The following is a 15,185-nucleotide window of genomic DNA, read 5'->3' on the forward strand; positions in this document are numbered from 1 at the left end:
GACAATTTGATCACCTGTTTTTGAATAGTGTCCCTACTGTGGTATGTCAAGAAAATTCAAAACAGTTCAACAAATATTAAGCACCTACTGTGTATAGAACATGGGATTAAGCACCAGATAAAAAGTACAAAGTTTAGAAATGAAAAGGTCTATACCCTATAGAGCTTTGAATATGTTGGAGTGATGGGTCAATGCCCAAATAACTGTATTGTAAAATAATAAAATATTATAGCCTAAGAGATGTGCAAAGTATTATGGGAGATTCTGGTAGGAAATGCTACTACTAAATGGGAAGAGTCAAGAAAGTTCCCTGAAAGAAATGATACTTAGCAATGAAATGAAGAGAAATACAATAGACAAAGCATTAATAGATTTCAGCAAAGCATTTGACAAAGTCTTTCATGATATCCTTGTCAACAAAATGGAAAGGTGCAGACTATGTGATAATGCAGTTAGGCTGATACAGAACACAATGGCTGAACCCAAAGAAGTGGGTGGATTGGTGCCAATGAATCACAGTTTCTAATGGGGTGTTTCTAGGCTCTATCTCTATCCTCATGCTCTTGAACATTTTTTACCAATAGTTTGGAAGCAGGAATCGATGATGTGTTATCAAATTTGCAGATGAGGAGCAATAGTGAAATGGCGAATGATAGTCAGGCTCTCAAGACTAGGCAGGTTAGAATATGGAGCTGCATCTAAGAAGCTGAAATTTAATAGAGATAAACATAAGGCTACACATAAGTGGTGCAGTGGATAAAGCACCGGCCCTGGATTCAGGAGGACCTGAGTTCAAATCTGGCCTCAGACACTTGACACTTACTAGCTATGTGTCCCTGGGCAAGTCACTTAACCCTCATTGCCCCGCAAAAAAAAAAAAATCAACTTCACATAAAGAAAACGGAAGGGGGACAGTTGCCTAGGCCACATGTGAAAAATACCTGTAGTTTTCAATAGCCTACACATGGAGCATGAGTCAACAGTGTGCCATAGCCAATTTTAGGTTCTGCTTAATAGATATATAATGGAATAAATAGATGCATAAGGAAATGAAGGAAATTCAAACCTATATCCTCTGACTCTAAATCTAGAGTCCTGAGCAGTTAGGTAGAAGAGTGTAAGGAGCTCTGCACCTCAACTCAGGAATACCCGAGTTCACATCCAACCTCAAACACTAGGTTGTGATCCTGGGCAAGTCACTTAGCCTCTGATTGCCTCAGTTTCCTCAATTCTGAAATGGGTATAATAGCAACAGCTACTTCACAAGGTTATTGTAAGGATCAAAGGAGATCATATTTGTAAAGTGCTTAGCACAGTGCCTGTCACATAGTAGGCACCATTTTGTCGCTGTTGTCCAGTTGTTTTAGTTGTGTCTAACACTGGGTGACTTCATTTGGGGTCTTCATAGCAAAGATACTGGAGTGGTTTGTCATTTCCTCCTCCAGCTCATTTTATAGAAGAGCAAACTAAGGCAAACAGGGCAAAGTGACTTACCCAATGTCTAGTGTCTGAAGCCAGATTTGAACTCAGGAAGAGGAGGCTTTTTTACTCCAGCCTAGCACTCTAAGCACTATGTCACCTAGCTGCCCCTAGTAGGCACTATATAAATGTTTATTCCCTACCCCTCCCTTTCCCCCTCTTCCCTTCCATGCTGACTTTCCTTAAAAAGGAGGTCATGTGGTCATATAGTAGATAAAATACTCAAAGCATGGTGATGGGCTACATTCTACTATACAATCCAGGTTTAAGGTGGATTAGGAAAGGAGACATATCAAAGTGCAGTCCATTTTCAGACCAAGGTGATGTATTATTTCATGAATGATAAATGAGGTTTTTTTTCTTCAGGTGAAAAATGATGAAGATGATTTGCAAACTGATTTCTACAGTAATTTAATTCCTCTGGGGAATTATCATTCTCACAGTGGTTTAGGGTATCTCCAAGGGAGGGGTCATTCAGGGATTCCATATTTATGGTCAACATCAAGAAAGGAAAGAATCACTCAACGAGCCTCCTTCAAACAAGCTATTCAAGCTTCCCACAAAAAGGTAGGAGAAAATGGCCCCTGGCCCTTTAACATTTTTCCTTTGCCAAACAATTTCAATTTTAGAATGTCATTCAAAGCTCTATAATCCAATCAATCTGAATTATTTCCATTATTCCTTTGTGTTATGCTTTCTGCCCTCTTTTCTCTCCCTGTCTTTGCTCCCAATTTTCTCACATGCCAGGTAGAGTCTCACCCAAACCCCACTATTTTTGTCTTTTGAAATCTCTCTCTTCTTTTAAGGTTCTACTTGAAACTAATCATCTCCTAAAAGTCTTCCCTGACCCTCTGCTTCCTTAAACTTCTCATAGTTTATTATTTGGATCTTTCCTCTGTATTTGTCACATTGCCCCTGTTCCTTAAAAAATTTCCTCTGGTCTGTAGCAGCCCATGGGAGATGTGGGATGGAGGGGCCCTGCCTAAACCCCATACATACTCTAGAGAACATGTGATACTCTGCTTTCTGTTGTCCATAATAACTGGAAAACTCAGAGATTCATCCTACTGAGGCCAGTAGGAGGAAAACTTGAGAACAGGAGGATTGCCCCTTTGGTATAGCTGTGTACTAAGTAGCCAATTTAAAATGTCATCATAACCAACAGCAAGCAGTCAGAGGATATCTGTGCCTGCTCTGAAATGAATGTGATCCCACTATGGGCCTTTTTTCATTAGATTGTTTATTCCTTGAGGGCAAAGACTATGTCATTGATATCTTTATATTTACATTTTGTATTGCAGGTACGAAATCAGTGCATACTCAATTGAACAGACTAGAGTACAATGAAATTTTGAGGAAGTCACATAACATCCCTGAGCCTCAATTGCCTCAACTCTAAAAGGAGAGAGTTGGGGTAAATAGACTTTGAAATCCCTTCCATCCCTAGATCTATGGTCCATTTTTTTGTGCGGCAATGAGGACTAAGTGACTTGCCCAGGGTCACACAGCTAGTAAGTGTCAAGTGTCTGAGGCCAGCTTTGAACTCAGGTCCTCCTGAATCCAGGGCTGGTGCTTTATCCACTACACCACCTAGCTGCCCCCAGTCCATTTATTTTTTGATGAGAAGAAAAATATTTTATAACCAAATAAATAGAAAAGGACAGGATCAATTTCGAAAGTTATTGTAGACTGATTTGCTGTGGAAGTGCCAAGTTAACATAGTACAAAGAGAGATGAGATGAAAAGAGCCGGATTAACTAATTGTTTCTACTTAATTTTGTCTGCAAATGGAAGAAGAAAGTGTGTTTTAAAAATCATTTCCAAATCATATAGAATCAGATAATTTAAGAACTGGGAGGACCTCAAAGGTCATCCAATGCAACCTGTTCCTTTTACAAATGAAGAAACAGCGGAAGCCAAGTGATTTGCTAAAGGTCGTACCTTGGACCAGGTCTCTTGAGTTCCAGGGCTCTTTCTACTTGACTTGTAATGCAACCTTTTGGGGGCAGTGATACATTAGGAAGCCATTACAAATAGACAATACCCTGGAGAAATATGAATTCTGCTTTTGGAATCAGAGGATCTCAATCTAAATCCCATCTCTGTCATTTTCTGCCTGTGCAATCTTAGGCAAGTCACAGACAAGACCTTCCAAGGCTCAAAACTCTAGCAAGTATCAGAGGCCAATGTGACTGAGACAAATGTAAGATTAACCTGTCTGGGTTTCAATGCTCTCATGGGTAAAATGAGGAGATTAGGTGGTCTCTGACATCACTTTCAGCTCTAAATCTAGGGTTTTATGTGGAAAGGGTAAAAAGAGGAATAGGGATTTCACTCCCCGGCTCACCATGATTTGCTGGAGCATCATGGCTCTTCAGCACTTTTGAGCACCGGTTTCTTCCTACATGAACCTAAAAGAAGAGGAATATTTGCCCTCTTTCCCTACCAAATCCCATAACTGACATCATCAAGATAATCTTATCTGTGAAATATCCTGAGTGCCATGTAAGAAAGGTGTTCCTTCAGTGCGAAATTGTTTTGATTTTTTTATGCACAATAAATGCTACCTAAAACTAAGTTCTCTCCGAGACCTTTAGCCTACAGAGTCAGCATGCCTGGAGGAATGAAGAACATGACCCATGGAAGCCCTGTAAGTGACTGCTTCCAGCCTCCATTGACCCCAACGCTTTTCTACTTTCTCTTTAGGATTCCAGTTTTATTAGGGTCCATAAAGTCATTTCTGTACTCAACTTTACAATGAAACCCACAGAACTGCAACTCTCAGATGTCTTTCTGAAGACACTTAACCATCTCCCTCTCCAGTATAATTATGCCTTATATAGTCGTTTATTTGATGACTTTGGGACTCATTACTTCACTTCTGGTTCCATGGGAGGTACCTATGATATCCTCTATCAATACAGTCGGGAAGAACTGAAGAATTCAGGTAAGGTCCCTTCTACCATGCTATCACCATAAATACCCAAAGGTGAAGAGATCCTAGAATCATAGGATTTGGAACTGGGAAGGATCTCAGGGATTATCTAACCCAACCCCCTAATTGTATGAGTAAGAAAACTGAGGCCTAGAAAGGGAACCGACTTTTAATAACTGTAGCTTAGGGGCAGCTAGGTGGCACAGTGGATAGAGCACTGGCCCTGGAGTCAGGAGTACCTGAGTTCAAATCTGGCCTCAGACACTTAACACTTACTAGCTGTGTGACCCTGGACAAGTCACTTAACCCCAATTGCCTCACTTTAAATAAATAAATAAATAAATAAATAAAATAACTGTAGGTTATCACATATTCATAATCAGGCTTGAGTCATCTGAAATAGCAACTTAATATGCTTGGAGTGCAACAAATACCATTCTCTACTTAAAATAAAAAGAGCATTCGGGTCTCTTGGTCTCACCTGCATGGGAAAGAGTTGTAACATAGGGAACTCTTTCTTTGGGCCTTTCTTCTACCGTGTAGCTCACAGCCTTCCATAACTTGGTAGGTAAGTCACCTATAAAGGTGGCTGAGACACATTTGAGATTAATTAAGTGACTTACTCAGGCTGAAAACTCTAGTAAGTGTCAGAGGCAAGATTTAAGCGTAGGTCATCCTGACTCCAAAACCAGCACTGTATTTCACTATACTGACCTCACCTATATGACTTTTAATTCACCAAATTAAATTACATAGTAACTTAAATGTATGGAAGTGGATATGGCCTCAGATTCATGTGTCAACATAATATCTCTTTGTTGGATTTTTGTAGCAGCCCTGAGTGAGTCTTCTGATCACAGAATCATAGGTGTTAGATATTTGAAGTAGAATGGATCCTAGGGACTATCTAGTATGGCCCTTTATTTTATAAATGAGAAAACTGTTGGACAGAGAAGTCAGGTGACTTGCCACAGTCATATGGTGAGTTGGTAGCTGTGTCAAGTCTTTAAACCATGTTTCTGACTCTAAGATCAGTCCTTCCTCACCCCCTTTTGATCAGGGGTTTTCATCCTTTTTTGTATATCATAGGCCCCTTTGGTACTCTGGTGAAAACTATGAGAACTCTTTCTAAAAATAATGCTTTTAGGGCAGCTAGGTGGCACAGTGGATAAAGCACTAGCCCTGGATTCAGGAGGATCTGAGTTCAAATCTGGCCTCAGACACTTAACGCTTACTAGCTGTGTGACCCTGGGCAAGTCACTCAACCCTCATATCCCTAAAAAAAATAATAAAGAAGAAAAATGCCTTTAAGTGCATAAAATACATAGTATTACAAAGAAAATCAATTACATTGAAAAACATTTATCAAAAAAGAATTGTTTGGGGCAGCTAGGTGGCGCAGTGCATAGAGCACCAGCCATGGATTCAGGAGTACCTGAGTTCAAATCCAGCCTCAGACACTTAACACTTACTAGCTGTGTGACCCTGGGCAAGTCACTTAACCCCAATTGCCCCCCAAACAACAACAACAACAACAACAACAACAAAAAAAAAAAGAGTTTGTTTTTTTAATTCATTGAGCCTACATTGTGGCTTCTGTTTTACATGAAAGTCGTTATCCTGGAGAGTATACTTGATTTGTAGGCATAGGACTTGGGTTCAAATCCAGTTTTGCTATTTATAGATATATGACCTTGGAAAAATTCCTTAACATTTTTGGTTCTCACTTTCTTCATCTATTAAATAAGGGAGTTGGACCAGATGACAGCTAAGACTCCTTCTGGTTCTAAATCTATGATACTATGGTGCTATAATTTCAGCTAAATGATACTCAATTGGCCAAAACCTCTATTTTAGAAGTATTTTAATATACTCATGTTTAAGAAAAATAAATAAATAATAAATCAAATCAGTATTAGCATCTTCTTTTATATATCCCCTTATTGTTACAACTACAGACATCAAAATCAGTGGAGAGCAAAGGGTAAGCTTGTGTCAATAAGAATGATATCAATATGAGGCAGCTAGATGACACAATGGATAGAGCACCGGCCCTCCCAGCCCTGGAGTCAGGAGTACCTGAGTTCAAGTCCAGCCTCAGACACTTAACACTTACTAGCTGTGTGACCCTGGGCAAGTCACTTAACCCCAATTGCCTCACTTTAAAAAAAATAATGATATCAATATGATATAATGGTATGGGCCTTTGACATACCTCCAAGAATAATAATATATCTCTAAGGTACATATGGATCATATTCTGCCTGGCAGAAGTTTCCATCACCTCTAAAAGAACAAGATGGGCATAAACATAATCAGCCTAGCTCTTATCTCACCACTGGGGAGGACTAGAAAGTAAGCTTCTCCTTTCCCTGGAAGGATTATTCTCATGGTTTGCTCTGCTTGTGTCCTCCTTCACAGGCTTAACAGAAGAAGAATCCCAACACTGTGTTTACATTGAAACTGTCAAGCGCAGGCTGTTCTTCAAGAGAAAGAAAGTAGAGAACAGGTGCACCACAAACAAGATGTTAGAACGTTACGAAGGTAATGGCAGACTCTCTTGGTACAAAAGCCCCGATGATGTGCAGTCATTTCTCCTGCTAGCTTTCTCTCAGCTAGGTTAAACATTTCCAGTTCCTTCAGCCTGTCCTCAAATCACATAATTTTGAGAACCTCAGCATTCTGGTTGTCTTCCTCTGAACACATTCCAACTTATTAATATATCTTCCTGAAATGTGGCATCCAGAACTCACCACAGTCCTTACTCTACATGTGGTCTGACCCATTCAGACTGCTACAGTGGGATTATCCCTGCCCTTTTCCTGGATGCCATGATTCTCTCAATGTAGCCTAAGGTACCCCTGACTTTTTTCATGTCATATCCTGCTGTTGACTCATACTCAGCTTGTAGTCCACCAAAAATTCCGGATTTTTTTCCAAATGACCTCCTATCTGGACATGCTTTATTCCTCATCTATCAGGTATTTGTAAAGTTGATGTTTTTTATTCCAACGGTAAGACTTTATGTTTCTCTGCATTAAGTCCCATCTTGTTAATTTCAGTCTGCAGTTCTAGCCTGTTGGCATCTTACATATAGCTGAGCTTATTTACACCATTCCACTCCTTCATCCCAGGGGTGTTTTAAGTCTGGAGAGCAAGAATCATGGATAACACTTACTCAGGACCACTAAGGACCAGATTAAATTCCCCAGTCGTGAATCATATCAACTACCCCTTCTTTACCGTGTGCCAGTTGTTTTCTGATGTTTAAAAATTTTAATTCTCAAAGGTTAAATGTAATTGAGGTAACATTAGACATGTCAGAACTGATCTTTCATGATCACCAAGGCCTAGAGACTAAATGGGGTACATCAGTTGATTGGGGTCTGTTTCCACTACAGCAATACCCTGAAATATAGGCAGGCAGGTGGGTAGATGATATTAAGTATAGCACTAGGTAATTGGGGGGATATGTAGGTAGAGTGACAGGGCACGGCAGAAGAGACATGCCATTAGGTCAGAATCAAACCCAATGTTGGCAAGAAGTCTTGATCAGCAAGGTCTAGTACTGGATGTCTTCAATTAGAGACTGTAAGACCCCTTGTAAAAGATGCAGAAGAGAGCATTCCTGTCCATGTATGAGTTGGACTATATGACCTCTGTGGTTCCTTTCCCATTTCATATTCTGTGATTGTGTGCACAGGTAATTGTCTCTTCAGACAGAAAATGGAATCAAGCTATCCTTCAATAAGTAGGCATATAGGGAGATAATCAATTTCAGGGTTTTCTAAAAATAGATAAGTAAAGATGGGGATAGAGTTTACACCACAGGGCATAGGTCAATGGAAGGATTTGGGCAGGAGGTAGCAAGGCACAACCTTATCATCCAAGAAACATGGATACTAATCAATCAATCAATGAACCAAATTTATTAAGTCCTTACCATGTGCCAGACAATGTTCTGAGCCCTGGGGATATAATTAATTAAAAAAAGAAGTTAGTCCCTGCCCTTAATGAACTTACAATCTAAAAGACCAAAGGCAGGAAGCAGAAAAGTGTGTGTGGCAGGAGATAGTGGGTAGAAATGGAACACCAGGAGCTATCCAGTGCAGGGGTATCTTATTCCATGAAACTGAAACAAGGCAAGGCAACAGATGCCAAGTAGAAGTGATCTGAGAGTCTAGTTTCTGCTCTCTATAAAAGAAGACATTAGGAGGAGTTTTGTACTCTAGCCTCCAGCCTTCCAAACCAGTGGGGAGAGAAAGCTGAGAAAGATGGACTCAATCAAGGCTTTAGTTAGCAGTATGGTGGTGAGTTTAGAAAGGATGAACTTCTCCTGGGAAGGGCATCTTGTTCCATGGAGTTGAAACCAGAAAGGGCAGTAGATGCAGTGTGGGATGGGAAATGAACCACTACCTTGTAACAGGGGAGGCAAAAAAGTACATATATAAGTACATACAGAATAAATAGAAGAAAATAAATGCAAAGTAATTTAAAAAAAAGGTGGCTTGGAAGGGAAAGATTCAGTAGATCAACTAAGATAGCATCTGAATTATTAGGAAAAGGGAGCTTTGGATGAGTTATAGTCACAGAAAATAAAACAAGAGATGAAATGCTGAAATCTTGGCACAGGCTTTGCCAGGCTGACTTAATAGTAAACTATCAAATCTATGGCTTTCTTAAGCTTTATTTCCCCTGAGTAGGGGACAGGTTGGATTCCATGATCAAAATTAAGCTAAGTCAACCATTAGGAGTAAATATTTCCCAATCATTGGCTCTGAAGGAACCCAAGGGCAGGAGTCAAGGGTATGATTAGAGGGAGTGTCACATGAACATGGGATCATAGATTGAGAAATGGAAGAGACCTTTGAGTTCTTTATAGCCTAATCCTCTCCCCCTGCCCCTCCTTTTATATATGACTTGACCAAGGTCTCACAGGTGACAGCTGCAGAGTCAGGATTTGAACCCAAGATTTTTTTACTTTAAATTCAACTTCCTTTTCTTCTAAGTAAATACAGTTAGTCATTATTTTACTTATATGGTTTTTTGACCCTTTGTTTTAGGCTTAAGGATATTTTCTTTTTTATCTTACCCCAAACTTTGATATTCTGACATTGTCATAACTTCCATTAAATACCAGTATGAGTAGCATTAGCCCTTGGGATAGAGGCATAAGAGGTTGCAAATGAAAAGGCAGAGGTAAGGCATCGCAGAGTAAGCTCTCTTTGAAAACACTTCATCTTTCATTTGTGATACACTGAGGATAAATTCACCATACTTAAGTGATGACCCCTTGCCATGAATGATCTCTATCAGTTTCCCAAGGATGTAAATGGGCAGATTTTCTTTTAATGCACAAAGCTGCAACGAACCCTAAAGGAAGGAAGAATCTCATTGAAACCCCTCCACAGGCTCATTTTTGCAGGGAGCTGAAAAATCCCTATCTCTGGTCCGAGGAGGAAGGGGTGAATATGCTGCAGCTTTGGCATGGGAGAAAAAAGGGGCCTCCCCAGAAGAGACCGTATTTAATGAGTGGCTGCAGTCCGTGAAGGAAAATCCTGCTGTTGTTGACTTTGAGGTAAAATTTTAAAGATGATTAATGCTTGAGAGTGTCAGTCATTCTCAAGCAAAGAAAGCAAACCTCCTACAGTCCGTTTCCCTTTCTCCTCGCCTTACCCCAGTAAGTAAAGGAAATACATTCTTCCCTTTAGTGAAATTAGAGAATATGCCTTTTCCCCTCAGACATGAAATTGAAACCATATCACTTCTGTTACCCAAACAAGTATTTTGGATAGCACTATTTAGAATTCAGGAAATGCTTCAACTGTATTTGAAAAGCCAACAGAGGAAACTTGTTGCATTAGGAAGCTCAGACCTGTCCAAATATTCCTTGTTATCACCCTGCGCATACCATAATATCGAATTTCTACATTTTTCTTACAAGTCTTTTTTGTTTGATAAGCCTTCCTTTGTATTCACATAATGTGGGGTGAGAAAATGAACCACTACCTCATCCCAAGGCTCTAACAGTGGAAGCAAAAAGTACCTATGTAGGCACATACAGAATAAATATAAGAAAAATAAATGTAAAGTAGTTCAATATAAGGTAGCTTGGGAGGGAAGGAATCAGCAGATCAACTAAGATAGGATCTGGATTACTGAATTGCCCCATGTGGGACTGACTGGGGGTGGGGGGAAATTTTCCAGGGCCATTTGGTTTCCAGCTTTTACTGTTCTTGGTTTCATCGATTAGAAGTGATCATTAGATCACAGACTGGAGTTGGAAAGGACCTTAGAGACCGTCTGGTCCAGCCTACTCACTTTATTGATGGGGTCAGGGAAGATAAATAACTTGTAAAAGGTTACAGTAGATATTACTGCTGTTGTTCAGTCATGTCCAAATCTTCATGACCTTGTGTGGGCTTTTCTTGGCAAAGATACTGGAATGTTTGGCTATTTTCTTCTTGAGTGGATTAAGGCAAACAGACATTAAGCAATTTCCCCAGGATCACTCAGCTAGTGAGTCTCTCAGGCTAGATTTGACCTCAGATCTTCCTGAGTCCACTCCCTGCTCTCCAAGCACCAAATAGCTGCCTTTTACAAGAGGGCCAGCTAGGTGGTGCAGTGGATAGAGCACCAGTCCTGGAGTCAGGAGGATCTGAGTTCAAATCCAGCCTCAGACACTTAACACTTATTGGCTGTGTGACCCTGGGCAAGTCAACCCCAATTCCCTCACCAAAAACAAAAACAAAACACAACAGATATTGAAAGTGTCATGGGTGAGTTTTGAACCTAGGTCCTCAAACTCCAGGACCTGTACTGTTCTGCCTCTGCTTCCCCAATCTGCTTGGATATTTCTGAACTCAGCACAGTGCCTGGCACAGAATAAGCACTTAATAAATGCCAAACCACCTCTCTAACAATCATCTAAGTCCCTTTCCAAGCTGGTTACCTTGTAAGCAGAACCACTTCCATAAACTGTATTTTAAAAAGATATAATGGTTTCTTTGAATAGAGAATAGGTCATTTGGTCCCCATGGAAGTTAGGTCTTATTTCCATGTAGTATTAAGGAAGGTCATTTATGCTCTCTGGGGAATAGAAACTGGGGAATAGAGAGTGAAGCTGGGCTGTGTTTTACTGCTCCCTAGTAGTTCTTTTTCCTAGTCATTGTTTATTCAGCTGCTCATCCTACTACTTCGTTTATTTCTTCCTCTTTTGGTACTCCATACTTCCTTACAGCTGCACCAGAAACCAAAACATCAAGGTCAGAAAACCTTCTTTCAGACTCACTCCCACCCCCTCACAGATTCTCTGTTCAGATGAGGCTTTATGAGATTTTAACAAAGGTACCCAAGCCTCATAAGTTGCCTGACTCAAAGTTAGTCAACTAGCATTTATTAAGTGCCAGGCACTGTTATCCACACTGTCCTTTGTATGGGTGCTTCTGAGAGTTGCACAAGAATATGACATAGTGCTAGTTTAGAGACTATCACTTCCCAAAAGAACAACTCCTAAGAGGGCGGAAGGGGCCTAAAATGGCTCACCTTAGATAGGGCCATCTCTAGTTGTCTTGATCTATATCTTGCCATTGGACCCAGATGGCTTTGGAGGACAGAGTGAGACTGGTGACTTTGCACAGCCTTTCCTCACTTAAAGTTAATTCACTTGAAAGTCATGACATCATTTCCTGATATCATTGGTCCTTTTTGATAATGTCAAACAGTGAACACCTTAGAGAAGGAAAAAACACAAAGTGCGTACAAGAAAGACAGGCAGAGAGAGAGAGAGAGAGAGAGAGACAGAGAGAGAGAGAGACACAGAGAGACAGAGGCAGAGAGAGAGACACAGAGAGAGACACAGAGAGAGACAGAGAGACACAGAGAGACAGAGAGAGAGAGAAAGAGAGACACACAGAGAGAGACACACACACACAGAGACAGAGAGACAGAGAAACAGAGAGAGAAAGAGAGACACAGAGAGAGAAAGAGAGAGAGAGACAGAGAGAGAGACAGAGAGAGAGACAGAGAGAGACAGAGAGAGAGAGAGAGAGAGAGAGAATATGAATCCATTTTCTCTCAAAGAGGGGCAGATAAATCCTCCACTTTTACACAACAACTCCTTGGAGGACTTCCCTCCCTCCAGAATTACTAGACCCAAACGATATCTTATATCATTCCTTTTAAGTAAGAAAATTTTTTCACCTTTTTTCTTTCATTCTAACAAGCTTCTATAGTGAAAGAACATCTAGTCATAAGTGATTCTTCTAAAGCATCATCAGTCAGTCAGTCAGTCAATGAACATTTATTAAGTGGCTACTATATGGCAGGCACTAAGCTAATCCTGGGAATACAAAGAAATGCAAGATAGTCCCTGTCCTCAAGAAGCTTACAATCTAATGAGGGAACAAAACACACTATAAGAAGCTGAAAAAGGAATGGGGGATGTACCCCCCCCCAAGATTACAGAAGTCTAAAGGAATGCTGCTGGATGGGAAATGAAGAGCAGGTCTATCTCCCATTACTCAATAAACTACATTGGCTCCCTACTACATGAAGTCAATTTTTTGGTATTTAAAGCCCTTCACAATTTCCTTTCCAATCATCTTTTGTTTTGCTTCCCTCCATGCACTCTACAATCTAATCACACTGACCTAGTTGCTGTTTTTCCAATAGGACATTCCAATCTCTGATCTCTGTGCTTCTTCACTGGAAATCCCCCATGCCTGGAATGTTTTCCTTCCTTACGTCCATCTCTTAGAGGCCCTGACTTTCTTGAAGAGTCAATTCAAATAATCCTCAAGCAGTCCTCCTAGCTATCAGAGCTGTCCCCTCTAGGATTTCCTTCCATTCCCTCTGTCTGCATTTTGTACGTATCTATTTTTGTAATTATGTTGTTTTCCCATTAGAATGTCAGCTCCTTGAGAGAAGGGACTGTTTTTCTTTTAAACCTTTCTTTGTGTCCTGAGCGCTTACTTAATAAATGCTTATCAGTTGATTGAATGATTAATTACTTTTCTTTGTGAAATTCTTTTAGCTGGCACCTATCTTGGACTTGGTGAAAAACATTCCCTGTGCAGTAACAAAACGGAAAAACCTCAAGAAAGCTCTTCGTGAATATGCTGAAAAATTTGATCCTTGCAAATGTGCACCATGCCCTAACAATGGTCGACCCACACTCTTAGGAACTGAGTGCCTCTGTGTGTGTCAGAGTGGCACCTACGGAGACTACTGTGAGAAACGGGCCCCAGACTACACTTCCAGTATGTATCAAAGCATTGTTGTGAAATAGTCACGTTCTTTCTAAAATGGTTTTTAAGACAGCCGATGAAAACAACTCGATCCTGTGTAAAATCCTTTTAGGGAACATCTTTGAAAGTATCATAAACACCAGAATAGCTTTGAGCTTCCAGGCAGCAGTTGGGGAGAGGGAAGGGAATAAGAGTTTTATATCAAGTGCCTCCCGCCTTTCCTTCTGTCCACGTAGGGAATCATAAACTTATTTTGGGGTGCTCTGCCCAAAAGAATATAAATTTTGATCGCTGAAACCTCACAAGATACCTTGGGGTTTACAGGTTAGATTTCTTTTTTTAAGGGCCATGCCTTAAACCCAAATCATAACTGGCCAGCAATGGGTCCCAGCCCAAGTCGCATTTGGGGCTCTGATGGCTCAGAGTGAGTGTAAATAGGAATTGTTTCTGTTCTGGCCAGAAACTCTGAGGGTCTTCCCCTCCCAGAATGTTTTGGTTTTTTGTTTTTTAGACTAGGTAAAAGAGGCCATTCTTTCCCTCACTTCTTACCTGGCCTTAATCACTAAATGGGCATGTTTTCATGACTGAGATCTGGGTAAGCCCTTAGCTGAAAAAGGCCAAGGTCTCCCACTGCATCAGGGTCATATCCAGTTGAGTGATCTATATCTTGCCACTGGATCCAGATGGCTCTGCAGGAGTGAGGCTGGTGACTTTACACAGCCCTTCCTCACTTAAATCCAATTCACTTGCAAATCATGATATCATCTTCCTGAAATCATGGTCCTCTTCAAAAACAAAGGACAAACAAGGAATGAACAAAGTGCCCTCTATAAAAAAACAACAACAACAACAACAAAAAAAAACAAAGTGCCAACTATGTGTCAGGCACAGTGCTAAACACTTAACAAGGATGATCTCATTTGATTCCCACAACAGCTCTGGGAAGTACTTGCTATTATTATCTCCATTTTACAGTAGAGAAAACTGAGGCAGACAGGTAGACAAGGTTATATGACTTGCCCAGGGTTGCAAGCCAATAAGTACCATTTGGCAGTGTTAAGTAACAGAAAAAGGAAATTGACCTTGTAAAGGAGGGTGAATTCAAATCAAACTAAGGCTTTTAGGCCAGTGATAGATAAAAGATTTTCTGGTCTTCTCTTATAATAACCTGGTTTTGCAACTCAGAATCTTTCTTTTATTAATCCATAAACTCTATTCATTTTTTAAATATTCAACAAACATTTATTAAATTCCTACTGTGTGCAGATCATTGTGCTTTAGCATTCAGAGACATAAAATATTTAGATAAAACATTTTAGCCTGACTTTGTTCCACTTCCAGTCTTTTTTTTTGCCACAAGATTGAATCCATTTATTGCTTTTTGTATACTGAAGCAGCCAATGCAAACCCCAGTTTTGGAGATTCCTTTGCTTAATAGAAAAAACATATATATGTGTGTGTGTGTGTATGTGTGTATATATATATATATATATGTATATATACAAATATGTTTGTATATATAT

The 15,185-nt window shown here is 40.2% G+C and overlaps 1 protein-coding gene across 2 annotated transcripts in view; it reads left to right on the forward strand.

The window, feature by feature from the left end:
- Positions 1–15,185, forward strand: part of C6 (complement C6) — a 79,673-nt gene that overhangs the window by 38,928 nt on the left and 25,560 nt on the right. For both annotated transcript variants that reach the window (XM_043976189.1, XM_043976190.1), the window contains exons 7-11: positions 1,846–2,046; positions 4,186–4,426; positions 6,836–6,958; positions 9,826–9,992; positions 13,449–13,674. In XM_043976189.1, the coding sequence (XP_043832124.1) occupies positions 1,846–2,046; positions 4,186–4,426; positions 6,836–6,958; positions 9,826–9,992; positions 13,449–13,674 (958 nt within the window). The remainder of the gene's footprint in view (positions 1–1,845; positions 2,047–4,185; positions 4,427–6,835; positions 6,959–9,825; positions 9,993–13,448; positions 13,675–15,185) is intronic.

Source organism: Dromiciops gliroides, chromosome 1, assembly GCF_019393635.1.
Source record: "Dromiciops gliroides isolate mDroGli1 chromosome 1, mDroGli1.pri, whole genome shotgun sequence".
NCBI classification, from domain to species: Eukaryota; Metazoa; Chordata; class Mammalia; order Microbiotheria; family Microbiotheriidae; genus Dromiciops; species Dromiciops gliroides.